The sequence below is a fragment of the Elgaria multicarinata genome, chromosome 9, assembly GCF_023053635.1.
Source record: "Elgaria multicarinata webbii isolate HBS135686 ecotype San Diego chromosome 9, rElgMul1.1.pri, whole genome shotgun sequence".
NCBI lineage: Eukaryota > Metazoa > Chordata > Lepidosauria > Squamata > Anguidae > Elgaria > Elgaria multicarinata.
Genome location: NC_086179.1, coordinates 23043581 through 23070103, shown reverse-complemented (window position 1 = coordinate 23070103; position 26523 = coordinate 23043581). Strand labels below are relative to the sequence as shown.

The following is a 26523-nucleotide window of genomic DNA, read 5'->3' as shown; positions in this document are numbered from 1 at the left end:
TCTGCATTGAACTAAGATCTAAAAGATGTGCTTTGGAATTCAAAGCAGTTAGTTAAAGAAACAATAGTTCTCTTTGTAGAGCAGAGCCACAGTGTGTATGATATATTGCCAGCTGATACTTACAAAACTTCTTAAAAAAAGAAAAAAAGAACAGCATTGCTGTTAAGCCCTTGCGGTCAGACTTTTAAAATGCACAGATCTCCAAATTAGATTCGGGTTTCCTTCCCCCAGACATCCTTTTCATCAACTTAAATAAAGCAGTAGATTATTATTTTTCCTTTTGTTGAAAAGTTCTTCATAAAATGAGAGCTAAGCTTGGTTTTATTACAGACTTACTGTAACATAGCCTTCTCCAACCTGATGCCCACCAGATGTGTTTCACTATTACTCCCATTGGCCATGCTGTCTGGGGATTATGGAAGTTATAGGGCTCCTCTAAATGAGCGATTTATTGAACACTCATGATTGGCCACTCACTGAAGTTTTTGGGATCTAGTACATGACGTCAATGACCAGGATGTCTCCTGCAGTATCCTCTGGAAATCCCTCTATGAAAAGAACCACTTTTAATTGGTAATAGACAGGAAAAAGCTGGATTTTTCACCATCTGATGGCACTGTCTCAAAAGTGAAGGGAGGGGAAGTATTCAGTTCAAAACACATGGTCGACCCTCTCCACCTGGGTAATGCTGGCCACAAAAATCGTGCAAAAGAACCAGGAAGCGCAAAGCCTGGGTAAGCAATGCGATTTCCCCTTAATGTAAAGACGCTCATAATCAATGCCTCTGGAGAGCACTAGGTTGGGGAAGACTGGAGGGAACGCTAGACTAGAAACTTTGTTCTGATCCAAGCAGGACTTCTCTTTCTGTTCTTAATCCTTTCATTGACTAGCCGTGTGGATGAAGAGGCAATTTTGTCATCCTGTTTTCTACACCTTTTGTAGGTTTGTTATGGAACCTGTCCTCCAATGATCAACTGAAGAACTTGTTGGTCCGAGAGGCCCTGCAACCATTGACAGAAACTGTTCTCATCCCTTATTCGGGCTGGCCAGACAGAGATTATCCAAAATCAAGCGTTGTACCTGATCCTGATATTTTCTACAATGCAACAGGTTGCCTGAGGTAAGCTGTGCTCTTATGATTTTGAACTTGGTTTTGAACTTCTTGCAGCCCAAACAAACATTGTTCTTCCAGGTTGGATGCCAGTCTGCAGATTAGGCCTTGCAGAATGTGTTGCCCAGCAACATCCTGGAAATAAAAGGTCAAAGTAACAGAGTTCATCTGTTTTTCTGGGCTGAGAACCTGTTACGAAACAGCCTTGCGCACTATAATTCAATGCGGTGTTAAATACAGTTGCCAGTTTCTTTACCGTCCTGCTCCTCTGCCCTCAACAGCAGTCTGGCACATAAAAATGCTGAGGGTGAAACTTTCCCCACCACTTAGTCCTATGCCAGGAAAAGTTCTCCTGCAGTATCAGGTTATTTATATAGCTGCATCAATGTGTGGCACTTCACAGAGTAACAAGAAGAGGAGTTCCTGCCCTAAAGAGTTTGTAACCTAAAATTCGCCAGAGGGAAAGATAAGAGTGAGGGTAAACCTTGAGCTGGTTTGAATGTAACTCTAAATCATAATTTTAATTCTTGTGATGCCTCTTCGTTCTTCCTCCAGCAGGTCTGTAAGGAGGAATTTGGAAGCTTTTGCTTTCTGTTTTTTATAGCTTGCCATATCATCTGAACCAGAATAATCTTAACTATGGTTAGTGGAAACAAGCCAACTTCAAACCATCATTTTTAAAACGGGCTTGTTTTCACTAACAATAGTTAACATTAACCACAGTTTAGGGTCTGGATGGCATGCTAAGTTGCAGTTGGTCTAGTACAGATGTTTCTGATCTATGTCTAGAGGGATGGAGAACAGCATGAGAGGGGGCCCAAGAGAGAGGGAAAATTGGTGAAAAGTGTCTCCCCAACCATCCTGGATCCATTTACTGCAGCCTCTACTGAATCAAATGTCCCTGTGATCACAGAAGGGACTCCTCCCATTCACAGAAGTGCATGTTGCATTCAACCTATGAGCAATAAATGGGGACTCTGAAGTGGAATGGAGTGCGAGGGTTACCAACTTACACACCCCAAAGTTTTGCTGGTTGATTTGATTTTTACCCTAAAGGCTGGATTTCATTTCAGAGAAGGTTTTGGGTGCTGCATTCCAGTGGCAGCTGGGGATGAAGGCAAAAGGGGTGCGGCAAAAACTAGAGTGACCATATGGAAAGGAGAACTGGGCTCCTGCATCTTTAACAGTTGTATAGAAAAGGGAATTTCAGCAGGTGTCATTTGTATGCATGCAGCACCTGCTGAAATATCCCTCTTCATCACAACAGTTAAAGCTGCAGGAGCCCTGCCCTCTTGGCCAGAGACAAAAGAGGGCAGAGCTCCTGCAGCTTCAACTGTTGTGATGAAGAGGGGATTTCAGCAGGTGCTGTATGCATACAAATGACACCTTTTCTATAGAATGGTTAAAGAAACAGGAGCCTTGTCCTCCTTTCCAGATGGTCACCCTAGCCAAAACTACTAGCATCTTTAGCTCATTTATTTATTTTATTAATGTACTTACTGCCAGTAACTAAGCCGTAGGAGGGACGTTTCAACCTTTTAGAATGGGGGGAAAACTGCCTAAAGACAAAGAAACAATCAAACGACTGATGGGTGACCATATGAAAAGGAGGACAGTTGTGTAAAAAAGGGAATTTCAGCAGGTGTCCTTGGCATGCATGCAGCACCTGGTGAAATTCCCTCTGCATCACAACAGTTAAAGCTGCAACAGGCCTGACTTGTAGACTGACCAGATACAAAAAAGAGCAGGACTCCTGTAGCTTTAACTGTTGCGATGAAGAGGGAATTTCATCAGGTGCTGCATGCATACCAATGACACATGCTGAAATTCCCTTTCCTAGACAACTGTTAAAGATTCAGGAGCCCTGTCCTCCTTTGCATATGGTCACCCTAGGTTTCCATATGGCCATCTGGGAACCCCTGGAGGGAATGTTTGGCCCGCGAGGCCTGAAGGTTCTGCAGCCCTGCTGTATAGAGTTATATCTGTGTTATTCACATACAAGTAAAAGAGAACAACATCTAGAGAGACAGCTGACAAAGCACATAGGGAAATGTGATGACAAATAATTTGCCTAACTGCTTGTACATCTGCCAGATTACAAATCCCTAATTAGTTCTTCCTTTTGTAACAGCCGACACCCTCATTGCTCAGGTTTCTTGAAGTCTATAGCCTCCAGCCTTTATTGCAGAAGGGAAGCTATATTTTTATGCATGGTACATTACGCATAACACACCTAGGTTGTTTGTAAGAAAGTTATCGTACTTGCAGGAATAAGAGATAGAGCTGGACTGAATTATTTGTCCTGTCATGTGTTGGCGCCTTGGGGAGACCTAAAAAGGGGCAAGCAAAGGTTGCCTTCGTTTCAGGCAAGGATGAAAACCTGTTAATTTTCAGTGCAGGTGGGCAACTTACCCTTAAGACGGTGGCAGGAGAGGGTGTAAAAGTTCTCATTTTCTGTTCTTTTTTTAATTTATAAAGCTTTGATGCTACTTCAAGAAGTGACAGAACTGAAATGAGTAGCCCATCAACATTCTTCAGTCCTTTTAAATGTCCCAATGAGTACAATACTAGCATCATTCCCAGGAGTATTGTAAGGAGGAAAGACAGCTGCCCCTACTAGCCAAGGAACAAAAGTTGCCTGCCCAATTGGGCAGAATACAGAGCAGTCCTAAAGGGACAAGATGGTCCATGGACTGTAAAAAGTGAAATGCTTTCCCGACTTTTGTGCAGGTATTTCATTCATGAAGAAAAAGCCCAAATTGTCCTTGCCAGGGCTGGTTCCAGGCTTTGGAGGGCCCTTGGGCAAGCCACCCTAAATGGCCCCTCCCTCAGTGAAGCTACCTTCTCACCACCATTGTTTCCAGCTGCTATTGCTCTTCATCGTGTTTCTCATCATTGCTACCACTTGCTTGCTTGAGAGACAGAGAACGGCTGGGTTCAGTTGACATGATAACCAATGGTGGGTTAAAGAGTCAACCATCACTTGACTGCCCAACCATTGGTTATTGTGTCGTCTTTGGGGCAAAATCCACCCCACTGTAGACTATTCCTCCAAAATAGCCAACGGAGAAACATAACAGGCTGAACGGTTGACTATCCACACACCCATTGGTTAGCGTGTTGTCTGTGTGGCCCAGTTGATTATTTTCCCTGTCGACAGAGTCCCAAGGCAAGATCGGCAAAACCCCCATCTAGCCCAGCATGGCTCCGTCAGCAGGGAAAATAATCCCCTAGGTGGAACGGCACTGATCGCGCCGCCCTACATGTTTCCAGGGACGTGCATGTCCCTTGCTGCCGCCACCCGCCCTCCAATCCATCTGGAGATTGGCTCAAGGGGATAGAAGGAGCCCCTTCCATCCCGTCAAGGCGATCCCCAAAGGATCACGGGGCGGCGGGCCAAGGATGCCTTCCGTGGCTGGGTAAAAAAAGTCCAACTGCAGGAGGCACCCGTCAGCCAATCTCGGGGCGGCGGAGGAGCATGCAAGGCTCATAGCTGCTGCTGTGAGAATCAGCTCGGATTCCTCCGTGTCACCTCCCATCCCCATTTGCAAGAGCCGAAGGGGCATCCTGTGCCAGACCTCCCTCCAGACTCAGCACTATAGTAGCAGGGGGAGCCTGGAGAGGGCTGGGTAACTAGCCTTTCTCATTAATGGCATGAGCTCTACTCTGCCCTCCCCCACCCCCAGAAGTATGTTTTTTGGCACTGAAAAGCCGGGTTTTATGGACAGCTGGCTCCGCCGTAAAACATTGGACAGAGCAGAGCTGGTTTCAGCAAACTGTGGAGAATAAGATGGGGTCCTGGTTCAGTGGTAAAGTGCATGTTTTGCATGGAGAAGGTCTGGTGCCTTCAACTAAAAGATTCTCTAGGGTGGAAAAGGCCTTTGTTTGAGACGTCGTCATATTTGAGGTTTTGGGAGCTATTGCCAATCAAAGCACAATGCTCTATAAAGAACTTTGGCTTGCAGTAAAGCAGCTTCTTACAATATAGATGTAAAGACACACCGTTTATTGTAGCTTCAGAAGAGCTCATGAAATAGTAATACCTATTTCATCAGGTTGTTAGGCAACAGTATGTCCCTCTTGATTTACCTCACTGTGCTGTTCAAGGCACATTGCCAGGTTTTCCTCTCCCTTAGCTATAAACAAAGTTTATGTTTCAGGGGCCCAAGACCTGGCAGATGCTGGAACAGACAATTATCATTTCCTAACACTAACAGGATTAACTTTGTACATGGCATAAAGAAAGCGAGTTTCTTAATTATTTACTTCTTCATGATATATAAGTAAGTGCATACTCTTCAGAGCAGACCATAGACATTTTGCTGCCTGAGGCAAAGGGCAAGATGGTGCTTCCTTCCATGTTACATACAGAAGTGAACTGGACTGGCCGTTGAATTTTACTTCAACACTGGCAACAGGATGGGGCCCTCTAACACACCTGAGGCCAGTAGGCTAGGTTAGGAGGTGTAAAACAGGCTATCCTCCAAGAGAGTGGAGCTGTGGGGGCTCAGCAAGAAGGGCTGGGGACTGCTACTGCTGCCCCCAACATCTGCCGCCTGAGGTAGCTGCCTCACTTTACCTAATGATAGTGCCGCCCTGGAACTCTTTGACTCTGGATTCAGGCCAGGGAGGAATCTCCCTTTCAAATTCTCTTACAATTATTTTGATTGTGTTTTAAGGATTTGTTTCCCACTGGTATATTTTCTTGCCGGGGGTGGGGGGCATTTTCAGAGCCTTCCAAGCAGGAGGGTGCTGAATCTTAAACATTTTCAGCGCAGGAGGGGCACTTGCCATTAAGAAAAATTGGCAGGGTGTTTTAAAGGTGTTTTTTTCTTTTCTTTTTTACAAACCTTTGCTACCGCTTCAATCGGCAGCAGAGTTGCAGCAAACGGCCCATTGGCGTTCTGCCCCAATGGGAGTAACGCTTATGTCATGCCATTGCCTCATACCCAGAGTCATCGTAGCAAAAAGTTAACTTGGAGATTTTTCGGTATTAAATCTCTGCTTTCTTGTAAGTGTTGGATTAACCATTTTGAAAGCTACTTTTGAATTCCTCACTTGCAGTGAGGAATATAAAAATCTACACTATTCATTTACAAATATTATTAAGTTATAATTGTGTTTCGATAGATTTTTGTAAACTCCCCTGGGCAAAAGATAAATTAGAAAAATTTAAAATACATGGAAAACTAAACAAATGGAGAGAGAGAGAGAGTAGGGAGAGAGAGAAGAGAGAGAAAGGATTCTGGTTTACTGTTAATGACTATCAATATAGAATTAGGTGGTAGTGATTAATTCTATGGTTTCTTCTTCAAAGTAAAAAACCTAAAGTGTTTCACTTATTACTATCCAGCCATAGCTAGACCTAAGGTTTATCCCTGGATCGTCCAGGGGTAAAACCTGTTCATCTGGGTGACACACAGGGGATCCAGTGCTCAGGCAGGGGCAAACCCTGGATGATCCCAGGATAAACCTTAGGTCTAGCTGTGGCCTCCATGGACCAAGTTGCCCCTTGAGCACTGCTCTTCAGTTTCCCCTTTGACAATGAAGGACGTATTATAATCCTTTCCATTGCACAAGGGAGGACAAACGCCGCTTTTTCAAAGGACATTATACCCAACCATTTTTGTCCAGGGGAAAACTATTTAGAGCAGTCTTCCCCAACCTGGTGCCCTCCAGATGTTATGGGCTTCAATCCCCATCAGCCCCAGCCAGCATGGTCAATGGTCAGGAATGCTAGAAGTTGTGGTCTAAAACATCTGGGGGGCACCAGGTTGAGGAAGGCTGATTTAGGGCACAATCCTATGCATGTTAGGACAGAAAAGAAATCCTGGAACTCCCAGCATTCCCCAGCCAGCTGGCTGGGAAATGCTGGAAGTTATAGGACTTCTTTTCTGTCCTAACATGCATAGGATTGCACCATTAGAGACCCTGTCCCAGGATGGTGGATATTCAGTGATAAATTAACTCCTACCTGTTACTGATTACGTGTGAGCACTACAGCCGTGAAGTATAGGATGATGCATTATATTTGTCCATCTAGCCCAACATTGACCCTGTTCAGATGACATGCTAAGCCAGGGTTAGGATGCTAACCCTTTTGCAGCAAATGGGTAGTGAGCATATTTAAACCATGGTTATGTAGCCACCATTGTTAGGAATGGTTCATGCGACACACTATGGTTCACACGATATACCAAGCCATAATGTGTAGCTCAAAATGCTTTACCACCATGGCTTAGTGTGTCATCTGAACAGGGTCATTGTGGACTTTGACTAGCATCAGGTATCCAGCAGAGGTCTTTCACATCACCAGCTACCTAATCCTTTTAAGAAGAAGTGCCAGAGATTGAACCTGGGATTTTCTATGTGTAGGGGCCGTGTCTCAGAGGTAGAGCACATGTTTTGCATGCAAAGCTCCCAAGTTTAATCCCTGTTACCTCCTAGTAGGGCTGGAAAAATTCAGCCTGTGTCGACAATACTGGGTTAGATGAACCAATGGTCTGACTCAGTATAAGGCAGTTTCCAATGTTTTTATGTAAGGCATGTGCTCTACATTCCCTTCTCTTATGTAGATTAAGCCAAGAGATAATAGCTGGCCCAAGAATGAGCATTTGAGCTGGAGTCTCTTTGGTCCTAATCCAGTACAGTACACTGGCTCTCCATAGGGTTTCTTCAAGCAGTAGTACCAGTAGTAAACCAATACGAGAAGTGCTAATATCAGCCGTCTGAAAGTGCAGTCTCTTGCTCCTAAGCTTGCTTCACTACCTGAGAGTCATTTGGGAAGCAAAATCATCTCCCTCCCTGAGACATTCTATCGTACCAAGTACTCAGTTGACATTTTGCTTTTCTATGGTTTGTGTCTATTACAGCATAGGTGACCTGGTTTCCCAACACAAGATTCTCTGTTCCACTATGAACACTAAAGGATCTTTATCTTCCCTTTAGCATGAAATATCCATTCACAGGCACTGGAGGTGGGGGGTGCTTTCCTCCTAGAAATGTTCTTGCTGCAGCTGTCTAACAAGCAGATTTGCACAAAGGACGTCCTGCTCGCTTTCTCATGTGCAGATGTCAGATCCCAATGTCTCTGTTCTGTTGCCAGAGAAGTGCCTCCGTGCCAGGAGAGCCTGGGAGCTACATGCCACCTTCCAGCTGCTGAATTGAATAACAGATGTAAAACTTTAGGAGCACTCAAAGCAGGTTCTTCACCATAACACGAGTCCAGTTTTGCAGCTTGCATGATATATGTGCATACTAGTAAATTCAACCCACATTTCAGCTGTCAGTCTTATTCATCCCTACATCATGAGGTGGCCTGTCTGCCTTTAAAATGTGTGTGGGTTCATTTAAACATTCATCCTTTCAAAAGAGGGCAGGTCTCCTGCAGCTTTAACGGGTGTGTTGAAGAGGGAAATTCACCTGGTGCTGCACGCATGCAAATGACACCTGCTGAAATTCCCTTTTCTAGACAACTGTTAAAGTTACAGGAGTCCGGTTCTCCTTTCCATAGGGTCACCCTAGGGTTTTTTCCCCATTCCCTAACTGGCTGAAACCCCTCTCCTATGGCTAGTTGATATTTTTGCCTTTATCCCCTTTGGCCCCATCCTTTTTGGCCTCTTTTCCATATGGTCACCCTAGTTAAGCACCCCTCCCAGAACACCCCATATCTGTATCCTCTTGCAACTCCTCCTCCTCCTTTCCTTCATATTATTTTTGCTCTCTCTTTCTTCCAATTCCATCTTCTGCAAATGCCCCCCTGCCAAGTATAACTGCCTTGGTGTTGGCAAACATGGATTGGAGAACATGTGTTTGCCACAGTAACATGTTGTTCTGCTCTAAGTAGCAGCTTGCTCTAAGTAGCAGCGTGAAATCAAAGAGGAATCTAATGCAGTGAATAGGAGAGAAGCAATGTATATCGTCAGCACACTCGTGCAGGTATACACATCCAAAGTGTGTTTCCGAAAAGAAGCGGGTAGATTTATTTTCTCCTGAAAGCCTTGAAAGCAGAATTGCATCTGAAATACACAATGCGTTTCCATCGCTTGTCCCTGGGCGGGGAAGACACAACAGTCTTTGGGCCGAGCGACAATCCAGCATTGTTTGTACAACATCTAGCGACGGCCGTTTGCCGTTAGCTGCAGCTACAAACTCCGTTTCGAAAACTGCCCAGTTCAAGCAGTGGTGTTGAAAATTCCACCCTTATCGCTTTTGTTTTATTTAGCTCTCACGTACCCACGAAACTATTTCTGTATGCACAAGCAAGGCTGTTGCAAACAGGCTACTGTCAACAGAGCTTGCAGACTAATGAAAGGGGGGGAATGTATTCTTTCAAGCATAGTCATATCTCAGTAAAACAGAGCAGAGTCACTTTTTTATAAAAAAACACACGTCAGCAATGATCTGGGAGCTTATAGGGGCAAGAGAGCAAAATGTCTCAGGCTGTGGCAGGAATGAACTAGACAGTTAAGAAACATAAGAAATGGGTGGCTTGCAGCGATGCCAGGATTTTAAAAGACAATTAATACTCGGCAGGGGGCAGTTTTTATTCGGGCTACAGCCATAATAAATAATAATCTTGACTGCTGGCACCACCTCAGCTCTTCAAATAGTGATAGAAAAAAAGCTCCCATTGGAAGCCCTTTTTCCCCCTATCGCTATTTGCAGTGCAGGGAGTTTTTTGATGTTGTTGAGATCTAAGGTGGCCAGTTGTGAATCGTCCCAAAAGAGGACATGCATCACCGAAAAAAAGAGGACACCCCTTTGCATAATATTTACATACGCTAACGTATGGGTATAGGGGCAAATTTAGAAATAATTATTATAATTTAAATATTTATTATTTATTTATTTATTGCATTTTTATACAGCCCAATAGCCTAAGTTCTCTGGGCAGTTTACAAAAATTAAAACCAGTCCATCCCATCATAGTGTAGAAGACTGTGGCCAGGTGCTCCATGTGCCTTGCTCAGCCTGCTGTCCCAGTGCAACGTCCAGGTCCAGTTCTTCCTTTTTATGCTTCTTTATCTTTAAACCAGACTTGGGCTGGTCAGCCCTTCAAAGAGAGGTCAGTCTTCTGGCAGGTTCTTCAATTGTCAAAATATATGGCCACCCTATAAATGGGATCATGATGAGATAGGGAAGGCTTAAAACCCCCTCTCCCTGTGTGCTGCAGACCCAATTAAAAATGTGTTTGGCTTAGCATTCACTAAAACAATAACCCTGACGTTGCTACGTGACCCATTTAACGTAGCATAACATATAGTTAGGCCCTGAATTGGTCCAAAATATTTATTATATATATCGCTCCCCATTCAAGAATTTCAGAGCGGTGGACAAATCTAATAAAAGCAGAATAAAAATACATTAAAAGTACATTTTTAAAAGCAACAGTGCAAATAAAACTGCGGCTGGTCATTAAGGGACAGCTTCCTGGAACGATGACGTTTTCAGGAGGTGCCAGAAGGAATACAAAGTTGGTGCCTGCCTCACCTCCCAAAGCAGGAAATTCCATAGGACAGGAGCCATCACATTGTAGGCTCTTCCCCTGGTGCATTCCAGTCAGACAGCAGGTCCATGTGATGACCTCAGTGACTGGGCAAGTTGATAGGAGAGAAGGCACCAAGTATCCTGGTCCCAAGCTGTTTAGGGCTTTGTACACTAGTACAAGAATCTTAAATCTGGCCCGGTAGCGAATACAGTCACCAGCATTTTAGCTATAGCCCAGGAGATCAGACCATATTACTCTGATCCTTCATATTTTCACTGATTGCTACTTTATTTCCTGGGTCAATTCCAGATGACCTTAAAGCCTTGGACAACCCGGAACCACTTCCTCTGGAACCATCTCTTCCCGTACTAACCTGCCCAAGAACTCTGTTCCAATTCAGGGCCTTCCCTCGGTATCCCCTTGTTGTCTGAGCTGTGGTGAGAGAACACAAGAGAGAGGGCCTTCTTCATTGCAGTGCCCAGATTGTAGAATAGCTTCCCCAGGGAGGAACAACTGTATCGCCACTGCCTGCTTTGCAACCTGCAAAGAAGTCTGTTTCATTCCAGAGGGGCTTTTGGGTTCTTTTACAGTGTTTTAAGTGGCTGCTTTTTTAATCATTTCCTCCTTGTTTTATTTGTATTGTTGGTCTTAGATTGTGAGCCGTGTTGAGTACAATTTCTCGTAGCAGGGCTGGCTCTACCATTAGGCAGAGCGAGGCATCTGCCTCAGGCAGCTGGTGCTAGATGGTATCGTCAGTCTTCTGGTCATTTTCCTCTGTAGGACAGTGGAACTGTGTGAATTATGTAAAGGGGCTTGGCTCAGGATAAGCATACTCTTCACACAGGACACAACAGCATTTGCTTGAATTACAACCTGTTCTATAATTTATTTAGCAACTCAATCTTAGGCAGGGTGTGTGTGAGCCCATTGATTTCAATGAACTTAAGTATACTTAATTCTTCATCGGATCAGGCTTCCTGTTGAATGCACACATCTGTCACCCATGTAAATTGTGCCATCAATGCACGCAAAGCAGTCTGCCCACCCAATTTTGGGGGATTCCCCCCTCCTTCCCACCCAACAGCGCATCCCATTCAGCAGCATCTCCTGTGTCACCTTTTCGGGGAGCTAGAGGGGCTGCTGTGGAAAGGAGGGGGAGGAGGGGAAGCCCACTTCAACCAGATCCAGCATAAATTGGGATCCAACCCAGCATCTTAGAAGAGGCATTCCGTGTGAGAGAGGGGGAATGACTCTTTTTGAATGATGCCTACTCCGTCCGCTTTGTGGTTGGGGGGACAGAGCAAATAATCTCAAGAACCCAGAGCGGGGCTAAAGAGGGGTGTAGCTGGGTGTGTGTGTGAAGGACTGGATTGAGAGGCCCAGATGTCTTCATTTGGCCAGTGGACTGGAGGTTCCCAATCTCTATCCAATGGCATTACATTTTTATGCATCTTCAGACATAGGTATATCTACTCAGCATGTGCTCCCTCCGATCTTTAAACTATTCTCTGATACATAAGCAAAAGCCCGTCTCTGATGTATAATATTCTTGTAACCCAGTGTAATTCCTTTTTAACAGAAACATGAGCTCTTCTGGCCCTGAGGGGAGGAAAAAGATGAGAGAATGTAATGGGCTGATTGAATCACTCGTGTACTATATCCAAGGAACCACTGCGGACCACCAACCAGATGATAAGGTAACTCTTCCAAATGAACAGGTTTTCTGGATCTAGAATAGGGAACACTGTGGAAATGTCTTCCTGGCGCTGCCCTTAAGGTGGGTTAATATCCTTCCTATCATATTATCCATGTCATAACCCTGTGAGTTTGCCATAGCTCATAGTAAAGCCCAGACTTGGTGCAAGCATAAAAAGATCTCAGGTAGAGGGGTTGGGAGAAGCTTCTTCATATGAGATGCTGAAGATCCACCAGCAGTTGGATGGACCAAAGATCTGGGCTGGTATAAAGCAACTTCCTGTGTTCATATATTTAGCAGATAGTAACTTGCCCAACGCCACCCAATAGGTTCAGACTGAATTTGAATTTGGGTTTCCTCCAACTAGCTCCAGACACTAAACTATGGTTTAGCAAAACATCAATTGAGCCTAGCCTCCTCCTGAGATTTCACATTCCGCTCTCCCCTCCCTTCTATGCAGCTGGAAGGAGGAGTTCGGAAGCATTCACTTCCACTTTTGTTTAACCACAGCTTCCCATATCATCTAGACCCAGTATTTTTCTAGAACTGTAGTTAATCTTAAGTGTGGTTAGTTCAAACAAGCCAGCTTTCAAAAACAGTGGTTTGGAATTAGTATGTTTGAAATTAACCATAGTTAATCTCAACCACAGTTTATTAGTCCAGATCATATGACAAACCACAGTTGACTAAAAGCAGAAGCAAACACTTCCAAACTCCACCATGCAGCCATGCAGGAGGAAGAGATCAATTGTGGGGAGCATGTGAGCCTATGATATAATTTGGATCATTCACATTTCACTAAACCACAGTTTAGCATGACATCCAAACACATCTGCTCTAGCCAGGATCAAAAAGGTCCCAAAGCACACATGACCATGTCTTCTGTTTGCTTTGATTGCAGAAGTTGTGCTTCATGCCAATGGTCCACAGGTTTTGAGAAACAGCAAGCAAGACAGCATTTTCATGTTCTTTCTTATGCGCAACTGCTTTCTAGTAGAAAAAACATACCATATGACCGCCAACACCCATCACATTCACTTTGTTGTCATTATTACAAAAATGAATTCCTTAATCAAATATTTCTATTGCTTCAAGGAAACAAGCAGCCTAATATGGCTTTGCACACTTTCTTTAGGAAGTTTGTGATTTATTCTCGTTGGATCCATCATCAGTTCATTATTTGTGCAAATCTGTATTCCAAAATAAATTTGTCTGTAACTTCATTTGCTAAACTGACCTTTTGATCACTTAATGAACTTATAGCTTAAAAAAATAAATTAGTTCACCCTCTCATGACAAATTGTTAACATAGAGCAAGCCAACATTACAAAGCTATTTTAAAAAAGAAATACAAGGACTGGATTGTCCTCTTTGTGAACTTTCAAAAGATTCATACTTTCAATTCAAGAAATTTCATTTTTTAAGATAGCTTTAAGGTCTAATCCTAAATGGCAAATCTGGTGGATTTTACAGGTTTAAAATGGTTTCAAAATGCTCATCATTTTCATTGGTTGCAGGGAGTGATTTTTTTAAAAAAACAAAAAAAAAACAGTACCCCCTACTTGGGCAGGAATCCAAAGCTAACCTGAATGTTTTTGAGGGCACCTTCCCCCCCCCACCCCTCAACTGGTATTGGAGAAAAACAAGACAATAGTGCAATGATCCACAATTTACAAAGAGCCCTAAAGTGCATTACAGGTCTTTACTTGTCTCTTCCAGTTATTTACACAGCCAGAATAATGTACGTTGCTTCCTTCTTTCAGGCCACAGAGAACTGTGTGTGCACTCTTCATAATCTCTCCTACCAATTAGAGTCTGAGCTCCCTAGCAGTTACACCCAGACTATCTACATGCAAAGGAGAAATGTCCCTTCCAACGACAACCCCATTGGATGCTTCGGAACAAGGAGCAGGAAAGCCAAAGAGGTAATGATGGGTTGACGAAAGGCTCAGCAGTAGAGCACATGTTTTGCATGCAGAGGGTTGTGGGTTCAATCCTCAGCATCTCCCAAGTAATACTGGGAAAGACATCTGCCAGAATTCCTAGAGAACCCCTAGCGGTGCTTTCTGGAAGCATCTGCTCCAGCTTGAGGTCTTCTCCTGCCACACAGTTCTTCCTACAGAGAGATGATGTGTTCCATTTCTTGAACTGTAGGGAGCAAAGGGTGCAGGTGAGCAGACTGTCCTGTATTTCAGCAGGGAAGTTGAACTACTATACGATCTGCCTTCTTACTCCTCCGCCGAGCCTCACTCAGGATTGCTCTGAAAGTTATTACGACATTAGTATTACATTTATCAGCAAATACAACAATAACAAAACAAAACAAAAAGGGGGGACTACAAAAGACAGGTGGAAAGGAGAAGAAAAGAAGAACATATCATAAAACATGTCCATGCACAATTATCATTCATAATCTGTTACTCAGTTTATTTTGATGTCTAGCCCGCTCTGCTCAGAGAGCTTAGCGCATGCAACAACTAGTTTATATTATATAGATGGATCCTCAACCCATACAGCAGGGGTGGGAAACCTTTTTTCTTTCAAGAGAAAATTCCCACACTGGGAATTAGTTGTGGGCCGCGGGTCAGCAGTGAGCCGGGTCAAGATCCCAAGTGGGCTGTTGCTTTTCACTCCTGCAATGTTTAGTTATCAGCAATAAGAGCTTTAAGCTTAAAATATGCTGGTATTTGGAGGTGTGGCCACACCCATTTGGCCACACCCCTTCCCTTTTGGCCCCTCCCACCACCGCATTGTGGCCCCTGAGACGTAAACCAGCAAAAACTAGATTAAGAACTGTTACCCAGAGGACCTTCTCTGCTGCCGCTCCCAGACTGTGGAAAAGCATGCCAGGAGAGATCTACCAAATCAATAGTCTTCCTGAATATAAAAAAGCAATAAAGACTGATCTCTTCGGCAGGCCTACCCAGTCGAATTCTAAGATGTCTGGCTGTTATTTTAATAATGTATTAGTTTTTATACATTTTAATCAGTTTTATGTATTTTATAATATTTTGTATTCTATGTTGTTCCCATCCTCGATCCAGAGGGAGAGGCGGAAATAAATTAATATAATATAATTGTTGTTGTTGTTGTTGTTGTCCGAAGTAGAATAATACCCTTGGACCGAAAGTGGTTCCGCACCCCTGGCGAAGGCAAATAAAACCAGCCAATTCATAGTCACAGTTCATCAGTCGCTGCAGTAATCTTCTATCTTCTCTAGTCCTCATCAGTGGGATGTTGGCTTTCACATGGCTGCTACAGCAGGGGCTTACAGGGAAGTCAGCCCCTGCTGAGCTTCACTCAGCAGTGATGATTTAGAGAAAGCTATTCCAACTCATTTGGGGTTGTTTCAGGCTGGACAAAGCCGGACTTCTTTCGGCTGGCCTTGAGGGGGTTTTAACAGCTCCGTTTCTGATCGTTTAATCTGTTTGCATGTTTAGAGGCAACAGGACCTGCCGCTGCCTGAGGAAAAGAGCGTCCCCAGAGGTGTGGAAACACTCTGGCATTCCACCCTGATCAGGATATATCTGTCCTTAATAGCAAAAAGCACAAGGAACTATACTCAGGAAGCATCCCTGGGAGCGCTACAGAACCTCACGGCTGGCAGTGGACCAGTAAGTATGCTGAGAGAGTGTCCTCTTTCTGTTTCTCCTTCCATTCAAACCTCCCCAAATCCTAGGAATTGTAGTTTGATAGGAAAGGGGAATCCCTTTCCCCTATCACAATCATCCCAAGGGAGAGGAGATGTCTTTTAAACCAGTTTAAGCTTGTGGTGTGTACATGCTTCAACAAGTCTTCAATCAATGGACTTCATCATTATCATCATCTGTCTGAAAGAAAAGAATGCATTGCAGATGCTGGTGATTTCACCAAGCCTGAAAGCTGTATGTGTTTTCTGACAGATGCCATTTGGGGTAGCCCAAATCATTATCAAGAAGGCAAATGGCCTCCCAATCATTCGGAACATGCTGTATGTGAGCAGCTCAAGCGTTACCAAGACGGCGGTCTCCCTGCTGAGGAACTTGTCTCGTAACACCTCCCTGCAAAATGAAATTGGTAAATATACACAACGGCTGACCAAAATTATTTCAGGGATGGATGGATGGATGGATGGATGGATGAGAAGTGCGAGGTAGTGTATCCCCAGTGTTGAGTTAGTTAAATGCTGTCCAACTGTAATTGTAATAATAAAGTTTTACCTCAATAAATGCTCACATTAACATTTCTCTTCTCTCCTCCCCCTACCCCCCTTATTTCTTGCTTCACAACTGCTTAGAGTAAACCAATGAGCAAACTGTTGACAACCCAATAAAGAAGATAATCTGAGCATGTGCACTTTTGCACCTTACACTCAATTAAACGACTACAGGAATAATATGGAATTCACTTCTGCCTCGCTAGTGCTAAATACATTCAAAAGGAATAAGAAACATTTGGTTGTAGACGGGAATAACATATTTTTAAAGCAATAATAATGAGCACCTGCAATGATGTACGTAGCCGGCTGGGCGCCCTCTGATGCGAAAGTGTCCTTTAAAATAAGAAAGGATACTGCGGTGAGCACAGCCATTCTCTCAGGGTGCTCCAGCCTGCCCATGCAGGCCTGGGGGCTAACTCTAGGCTTGCTTGCCACTGCTCTCATCACTTGCCACTCACTAGTGGTCCTTTGGGGTGGGGGTGCTGGGCTGTGGGCCCCTGCACTCTGGTTCCCACGTTCAGCCCTAGGCGCGCCAATGTTTGAGATGCTACAAAAGCTGTGTGTGGTGTTTAATCTGTGGTGGCTCTTTTCTGACAACATTCAAATCCTACACACTGTATAGTTTGCGCAGAATCACATTGGTACAGTATAGACTTTCACCCTATACCATGCTTGCCCTGACCCTACTTGGTGTTCATATGTTGGATTTAACCTTTGCACAGGGTCTTTAACCTTTGCACATAGAGCCATAGAACCTGTGTAAAATCAAGGTGTTCAGATCACACGAATCGAGTCACTTGATTCTACTATTATTATTATTATTATTATTATTATTAATAATAATAATAATAATAATAATAATAATAATAATTTGTTAGCCGCCTCTCCCTCTGCAGAAAGCATATCTGTACACCATGAGTTTGCAATATACTGATTGCACAGATCAGGACTGCACACCTTGATTTCTGCATGTTTATGTCTCTGTGCAAATACTAAACTCAACACACATGTCAGAGTAAGCTATGGGGGTTGGGGGGACATAGTGTTCTAGCATGATCCTGATCCCTTGTTGCACATAAGATTTGAACTACAGATACAAGTAGTCACTTTTCCTTGCAGCCATGGAGTAATAAACACAGTTGTGTAAACCCACCCTAAGGATCTGGTCCAATGCATGAGTTGAACTTGAATGCAAGAGATTCTTTGTTTAATACTGGGTAGTGTGACCTTGGGCATTTTATTGTTACTAGTGTAGAGCCCAGGCGGTCATGGGCGCTAGTAGTCCTGCTTCTTTTCTGCATTTTTGTCCCTCAGTCCCCTTACCGTAGAGGGGCTCATGAATAATGCAAATGTAGCTCATGCATAGTAAATCCCCTCCAAAATTCACATGTAATGCGACCCCACCCCCCTCCCTCGCACGCCCCGATTGCCTGCCTCTGTCTCCTTCCTCGCTGGCGGTGACAGCCTACCCGCGCAACTATACCTGGGGACTGCCCTCACACCACACTAATTGGCCAAGCACGGCTGTCTATCATCTTGCTGGTGGAGGGGCTGCCCTGTCTGTTTGGCCTGAAGGAAATTAATTGCTATTAAAGCTTGAGCTTTGAACTTTTTCCAGCTTTCAAAATTTTCTGCACGTCTATACTGCCCAAACTTTAGTTGAAAACAAAAATGAGCAAAATCAACCCAGTAGATCTCTACTAACAAGCATTACACTACCATATTCTATATAAGAATTCTTAAACAGTCGTCAAGTGCAAATAGGTTTAAGCTGAATGGTGAGATAGGAATGCCTAATTAATCAATCAAAATGACAACATTGAGTTGTCCAAGGATTCTTTTCCTCCAACAGAAGGACTCCTCCCACCAGAGAAAGAGAACCTCTGGGCCCATCCCAATGAAAACAGTAGTAACCTATCTCATAAGGTTTTTATGGAATAAACTTGCAAAATGTCATATTCATCTTCCAGCAAGAGAGGTCTTGCCTGATTTGGTTTCCATACTTCCGGATTCTGCCCCGACATCTGAGGTGGCCAATGAGACTACAGCATCTGCTTGCTATGCTTTATACAACCTGACTCAGAGCAGCTCCCAGAATGCTCGGCTTCTCTTGAACTCTGATGGCATCTCTAAGGTTATGAACATCAGCACAAGTGACAGGTGGGCTGTTTTCATGTATGCCCCTAGAAGGCACAAACTAAGCAGGTGTCTTAGCACAAGTCCAGGACTCCCAGTACAGTATCCCTGCAATACCAGAGAAATATCTTGTTTCAGGATGCCACTTGGTGTGTCTCATTCTGAGCAATTCTGCAGCCCATTTCGGGTATTTTTCCTGGTTTATGTTTCCTTACTGCTGGTGTCTCCAACAAGGTGCTTATGGGCGCAACGTGCGCACAGAAATTTATCTTGTCACCCACCAAGGTCCCTGCCATCCTGATAGTTATTTTATTTGAAGGCTGGAATGCTACAAAGCAAAATGCTGCCCTCCAGTATCATCTTCCTTTATGTCCAAATGGCTGTTGTCTTTCAGAACAGACCCTGCCTCTTTCTTTACTTAGGTTCTTGGGCAGGTTACTACTCTTTTAGTCTTAGTGGTTCGACTTTTGGGAAATGGGTGTTTGTGATAGACCATGGCTAACATGGCAGCCATTTTGTGAATGGGCAAGGGCTCTCCCTATGGCAGCCATTTTGTGAGAGCAAAACATAGTCCTCTGCTATGAGTGATAAGTCGCTGAAAATGGGGACGTTGGGCCTTTTCAGACAACATGCTAAGCCATGGCTAGGCTGCTAACCCTTTTTTGCAGCAAATGGTTATTGAGCGTGTTTAAACTGTGGTTATGTAACCACCAGATTAGGAATGGTTCACACAACACACTAAATCATGGTTCATATGACATGCTAAGCCATAATGTTTATCTCAAAATGCTTAACCGTTGTGGCTTAGCAAGTCAACGGAACAGGATCATAGTTTATTACTGTTCAGGTTACAATGTCCTAAAACGACTATGTTATAGATCTACTTATGTATAAATTCTGCAGTGGAAAGTGTATCTAGGGAAGGATTTTGTCCCAGAGGAGGTTTAAACAGAGTTTGAAAATGTTTATTTTCTTCCTCTTTTACGTTGTAAGCCTGCAGGCAGTTTGTTCTATTTAACTACATTGTCGCACAGCACGTAACCTTTTGAGGAGCTTTATAAATAATGCATATTATAATTGTTGTTTATTATTCCCCTCTTCAGCAAAGCTGGTAAAGCTGCTTCCATCCTCATGTATTCTTTATGGTCTCACGCTGACCTCCACAATGCCTACAAAAAGGTAAGCTAGCAGAATACCTTGGAACTATTTTTAAAATGCCTAAAAACTTGGGTTTATCTTTCCGTGAGCTTTTCTACACAAGTCTCTTACACTGTATCTCTATTTGGTCTCGTCACAAAATTGACATCAAAGCATTACATGAATAGCATTTCCACTATATAACCTCTAGATGACACTGTGGTATAGCAGAATAACACAAATATACACATGGGAAAGGCCTTTTCTTTTGCTTTCACAAATAATACCGCATTTTCCCTGCTGGCCTGTATTAGTTTAGCCTTTCCTTCAGATCCACATTCATTTAAAGCTCTGTGTGTGTGTGTTCTTTAATTTCTATTATTATTTTATTTATTGATTTGGTTCCTGCCTTCATCAGTGGCTGTTAGTGAAGGTGGAAGCGAAAATATTTCACAGAAATTAAAGAATATGTATTTATCCCTGTTTTGCCATTTGCTTTATTAAAAATATTGTTTCATATTGCATTTGGTTACGTCCCTCTGGGATCCAGAATTTGCAGTATTGCAACACTGTTTACTTATAGAATCATAGAATAGTAGAGTCAGTAGGGGCCTTTGAGGCCATTGAGTCCAACTTCCTGCTCAATGCAGGAATCCACCTTAAAGCATCCCTGACAGATGGCTGTCCAGCTGCATCTTGAAGGCCTCTATTATGGGAGAGCCCACAACCTCCCTAGGCCATTGGTTCTATTGTCATACTACTCTAACAGTCAGGAAGTTTTTCCTGATGTCCAGCCGGAATCTGGCTTCCTTTAACTTGAGCCCATTATTTCGTGTCCTGCACTCTGGGATGATCGAGAAGAGATCCTGGCCCTCCTCTGTGTGACAGCCTTTCAAGTACATGAAGAGTGCTATCATGTCTCCCCTCAGTCTTCTCTTCTCCAGGTTAAGCATGCCCAGTTCTTTCAGTCTCTCCTCATAGGGCTTTGCTTCCAGACCCCTAATCATCCTCATTGCCCTCCTCTGCCCGCCCCCAGCTTGTCTGCATCCTTCTTGAAATGTGGTGCCCAGTACTCAAGATGGGGCCTAAAGCAAATGCCAAAACTTGCTTTTCCTGTAAATAGATAGATATTCTAACACTGGCATATAAAGCAACTTTAAAAGAATAAGGATCTGAAAAACAACTAAATTGCTGCAGACAAGGAGTTTCTAGTTTCTTGCAAGAGTATAATCTATCATTTTTAGAATATTATACACATACACACCAGCTTCAATTGACTATGGATTTCAACTTTAATATGCCTGATAACTGGCTGTTGTGTCTTAAGACCTTCTCTGTTAAGAATTATTCTTAATTATCTCTTTTATTTTTTATTTGCTTTTAATTTAAAGGCTAACTTTAAGAAGACCGATTTCATCAATAACCGGACATTAAGAGCCTACAATTCACTGAAAGACTGAAAAGCGGGCTACAAGGACCTTCGGGACTGATGAGACTGTATGGAAATTGGTGCAGCCATACCTTCCACATCGATTCACCAGCAAGAACTGTGCAGCATCTTCCAAGGGAGACTGGTTTTATATTTACAATGGATGACTAGGAGAAAGTGTGCACACACACGCACCCATTATCTGCCTTATGCCACTGCTTCTCGCTCCTTTTGAACTCAAGGCTCATTTGCAAATCTTGAGGCAACCAAAGTTGCAACTAATAAATAATTTTAGTATGAAGTCTGATCCTAACAACAATTTTACACATTATATCGACCCAGTCTGGGACAACCAGCCTTTGGACATCAATATCGCTGTTTTGTATTATGAGAAACTAATAACCAAAGAAGATGGAAGTTGGGAATTCCTGTTGAACCTTTTTGTGTGTTTTGTTTTTGCTAAACTTTCTACTAATCAGTGCTTCATGCAAAACTGCCTCTAGTCTACAGGCATTTCTGCCAATCTTTTGAATATGAATATGCAAGCCGATTTTCTATAGACTCATCTTGAAACAAGAGATTTTTCCGGCTTGTAATTTTTTAGCATAATGCTCCAGTTGTCATTGTCTCATCCATGTGTGTTTGCCAAACCCTAATTTTCTAGCAAGGTGGAATTGAAAGAATGTACTGAATGAATTATTTTTAAAATGACCACAAACTTGAGATTAGCTTTCTGTATTTATTTTAGACATCCTCACCGTGAGTTCACTAGAGCACAAGACTTTTCAGCTTGAAGATTCAAGCAAGGCAAAATTGCTACTTTACATTACGTTTGCCTTATGATTATTTCTTCCCTTTTACTTAGGGTTAACAGCTGACCAGAAAAATAAAATATCCTGGCTCGCTCCTATAGTGTTTAACAGTAGTTTGATGTGCAGAAATGGCGATAACATGATCACCTGCTAATATGGAGGTTCAGATGACCACCACCACCCTCATGCACTCCAAGAACTTGTGAGCGGGGAGCACGGCTACTATCTACCAGCAACATGCACAATAATCACAGCCCTCCACCATCTACAAATTCAGCCCACATGAGAAGGGATGAACAACATGTATCAGCATACACACAAAGAACTCCTAGCGGCGGGGAAGGGGCTTGATCCTAATTTGGCTGGCATCCCCCCATCCCCCTTGCATGGAGGAGCTCTCTGCGATTACATCAGTATGGGGCCATGATGCAGTCATGGACACTGGGCAAGTGGGGATGCGGCTGGCCCACATGGGGGCTCTCACACAACCTTGGAACACATAAAGGACTTGAAATATAACAGGCTACCTGTGTTTAGCTGTTCTGGCTGTTCTGCATTGGTACTTTCCCCACACACCTTGTCCCTGGTGTACTTACCTTTACCAGGAAATAACTCTCTGACCCAGCCACAACCAACAAACCCAATCATTGCAGTGGGCCAATCTAAACGCAACACCATTCATACAATTAGCAATTTTGTGAATGATTTTTTTAAAAAGTAAATTGCTGGTATGGCAGGCCCAATTTGGATCAAAACCTTAATGTGTGAGGTAGAGGGCTTTAATTCTCCCCCCCCCCTTACTGAAGTCCCAATCCAGATTGCAGTGGGGTGGGGTAAATGCATAAAGAAGGGTCATCTGGACCCCAATAATGACTCTGAGCTACTGTTAAAGGCAACCGGGGTAACAACCAGTTTAAAAAAATACCAACCCTACTTTTCACCCATGCTTTGAACAACAGCCATTGGGTTTCCAGCTTTTCAACCAGGCTAAGAACAGCTTGACCTGCAGCAATTAACAGTGATAAAAAAAAATTGACTCAATTGCATGAAACCACTCACCTGCTCATTGTTGCATATCAAGTGGCAATTAAAGTCACAGGGGCAGAGGCCAATTACAAATAGCGCAACCGTACAGAAGTCTGACATTCTGGAATTAAGCAGGCAAAACCTTTCCTATCACTTTATCTTTATGCCAGGAAAGAAAAAAAGTTAGCTTGTACATTTCCGTGTATCATGCTTCTCTTAACGGCACAGGAGCAGGGGCTATAAAAACAGCTGACGCTTTATTCCAATGCTGCTGATCTTAGGAAGTGTTCAACCTGATAAGCAAATGTTCATCATCTTTTGTTCCCTGGAGAACTGCCGGTGCTCCCTGAATAAAAATAAGCATCAGGCCAGAAATTCTCACCTAAATTTCTCCTAGGTGAGCTCCATTGGAACAAATGGGACAGCACAGGATCACAAGTGCATCTTGTATTGTCCCAATTCCTTTTTGTAGACCTTGTACAAGAGCATTCCTGGGAAGTTCCCATTCTCTTGATTATGCAGTTTTGTAGGGCGCTCCAGTATTTTTTCTTAAAAGGTTCCTTTGCACAGAAATGTAGCAAGAGAAGCATTTTCTTGCACTGCATTTCCAGGACATGAGAAGATTCGCCTCCTAACTTTCTGTATGACAGGCAGCTGTTTAAAAGCACAGGATCCAGGTCAGTAAAAGAAGAAATTGGCAACACAATTCTCATAGGAAAGACAAGACAATTCTGATAGGAAAGTAGAACTGGTGAGCTTGTTCACCTAATCTGGTTTTGTGTTCCATAACCTGAATTTGTTATTCAGAAACTTTAGAGTCCTGGGATGATCTCTGCTTTTTCTCGGGTTTTCTTGGGTGCCTTTTGGGGGGATACTACATGTGTGGATGTACCCTAAATGACGTCCCTGTAATGATCACATGGAACAGCTGGGGCTGAAAAGTACGTAGCTCTGTTTCAGTAAATCTGGCACAGAGTGGAACCTCCTCATAAGAGTGGGCTGAGTAATTTTTTTTATTACTTTTGCACAACCATAACTCACCCGCATTTTCTCTGACTGGTGTGGAATGGGGTGGTCAGCCTCTCCCCTGCAACTTGGTTAATTGCTAGCTATTCAGCCTAACTACAATCACTGTTTTTAGAAGTACGTGCATGGGAGGTATTTATTTAGCCTTGCCCACACCCATCCCAACAATGCATTCTTTCCAGAAGAAGCTAAGAAAGACAGCAAAGGGTGTGACCTTTTCTATCCTACTGTGAATCTCTGTTTATTGTTGCGATGCAGAGCACTTTGCTTGCCTTGCCAGAGCCAAGGAGAATGTGTCAAATCTACTTAACAGCTGCCAATGCTTTTAGAAAAGTCTTTGAGTTCCCTCTCTGGTGCTTTTATGCACATCATAAGCTTTTCCACATTTCGCATTGCAGCAAATCCAAGTTTGCAACCATGTGGACAGTACCTGTGACAGGGAGAAGCAACCAAGTCATGGTGCTGGCTGATAAATATGCCTGCATGATGCAAATATTTCCCCCCCAAACATTCGTATATTACAGTTTTAGGTGCACACCTTTTAAAATGTGAATCAGCCAGCCCTTGAAATGAATCTCAGCTTCAGGATGGAACTCTGCATTTCTCTTACTCCACAACGGAGCAATAATTCTTGTGCCATTGCAATAGGGAAATTGCCAATTGGTATATCAGTGGATTTTATAAAGGTAGCTTTCATTGCATGAGCACTAGCTCTAGAACAGCCTTTCCAAATGGATGCCTTCCAAATGCTTTGGTGTGTGTTTTTTCAATTAATACTTTTATTTATTTTCTACAAAAACAAGACACACAGGGAAAGGTAAAAAACAATACAAACTATACAAACAACATCACAACGCATACAACTACTAAAATAACCACAAATTCCATTTACAGCAATCTTCCAAATGCTTTGGACTACAACTCATTTCAGTCATGGCCAGAAAGGCACTGCGGTTGCTCACACAACACAATGACCCTGAGTATGGGTTGTCATTGAATCATGGGTTGTGATGTGTGAACCATGATTTATGCTACATCCAGTATCAGGCAGTAAACCTATGAACACCAGTTGTTGGGAAACATGCATGAGAAGGTCCTACTGCACTCATGTTCTGCCTATGGGTTTCTGGTTAACAACTGGTTGGCCACTGTGTGAACAGAATGCTGAATTAGATGGACCATCTTGGCTCCTCTTGTGTTGCTATGTTGTGACTACTGGGTTGTTTGTGGTAAACAATTAATGGTTTGTTAGCACAGCTGGGTTCACACAACAACCCATGAATAACAACCCATACAACAATTGAATAACAACCCATACTCTCGATTGTTATGTTGTGTGAACCCAGAGAATCTGGAGGGCGCCACATTTGGGATGTGTGCTGTAGAACAACCCAATGTGGAAAGGAGAGACCATATTTTGGGTGCCTTTTCTGATATGTTTTTATTGGGGAACGTCTCAGACATGAAGTGGTCATGGCCCTTTTAAATCTCCCCTGGCACCTGGATAGTGGTTGTAACATAACGGATGATGCAATTCTGTTCCCCATTGTCTAGCATAGCCTTACCCAATATGGGAGCTGTAGCGCAACAAATCTGGAAGACACCAACTTGATCCAGCAGTAGTAGATACACAGGAGCAGTGCAGGGATTGCATCCCAAGCAAAAATCTAAATACAAAGAGTTCCTTGGAAGATTAGCAGGGGCCTGTCAATGAGAAGATCATTCAGTAATTGTGGACAAGCTTCCCTGAAAGACAATTTATGCACCATTACTAATCTTACCCTAAAATGTGCACCTTGAGCTTTATCACACCAGTGTTATACTGTGCAATCACTGTGAATTGCATACAAAGGACTCCGAAGTTTTCCAGTTTATAATCTGCTTTTATTGTGAAGTACTCCCATGCATCTTGCTTTAATTGTGCTATAAAAGCAAAAGACTCACCGTATTTTGATACTAGTTTTCAAGCATATCATCCGAGCAGCCACTGGGGCGCAAGAGCAGGATTTGAAGAAAAATTAAACAAATGCTTACATCTGCATAAACTTTAAATATAAAAACATCAACATTGGCACAGTAATAGATATTAAGGAGAGCTTTAATTTGAATCGGATTGGGTCATCCGTTGATTTTTTTTTACATTTCCCCCCTTAAACCGATTTCCTTGTATGCAAAGGATCTCGCCGCCCAGTAGCAACAGCAACAACAACAACAACAACGCCGACAGCTTAGCACTGTAGGGATAATTCGAGGGAAACAGGTACGTGGGATGAAGCTACTTGTGAGGTCCATTAGATGTATGACCCTTGAAGTTGGGGGGGGGTAACCAAAAATAGGCATGGGGGGAGCTAAATGGGACCACAGCACATAGGGTCCCAATTAGGACATAAGGAAGGTGTGTAACACCACCAGAACCCTCTCCATAGCGCTATTCTGCGCTATTCGTCTATAACTTAGTGCCA

At 43.2% G+C, this 26523-nt stretch overlaps 1 protein-coding gene across 1 annotated transcript in view; it reads left to right on the top strand.

Annotated features, from left to right (window-relative positions):
• PKP2 (plakophilin 2) overlaps positions 1 to 22091 on the top strand; it is a 60381-nt gene extending 38290 nt beyond the window's left edge. Inside the window, exons 6-13 of the mRNA XM_063134963.1 lie at positions 943 to 1120; positions 12181 to 12298; positions 14061 to 14222; positions 15738 to 15911; positions 16200 to 16353; positions 18466 to 18655; positions 19735 to 19810; positions 21160 to 22091. Of these exons, the coding sequence (XP_062991033.1) occupies positions 943 to 1120; positions 12181 to 12298; positions 14061 to 14222; positions 15738 to 15911; positions 16200 to 16353; positions 18466 to 18655; positions 19735 to 19810; positions 21160 to 21228 (1121 nt within the window). The 3' untranslated portion in view covers positions 21229 to 22091. The remainder of the gene's footprint in view (positions 1 to 942; positions 1121 to 12180; positions 12299 to 14060; positions 14223 to 15737; positions 15912 to 16199; positions 16354 to 18465; positions 18656 to 19734; positions 19811 to 21159) is intronic.
• Positions 22092 to 26523: the final 4432 nt, after the last annotated feature.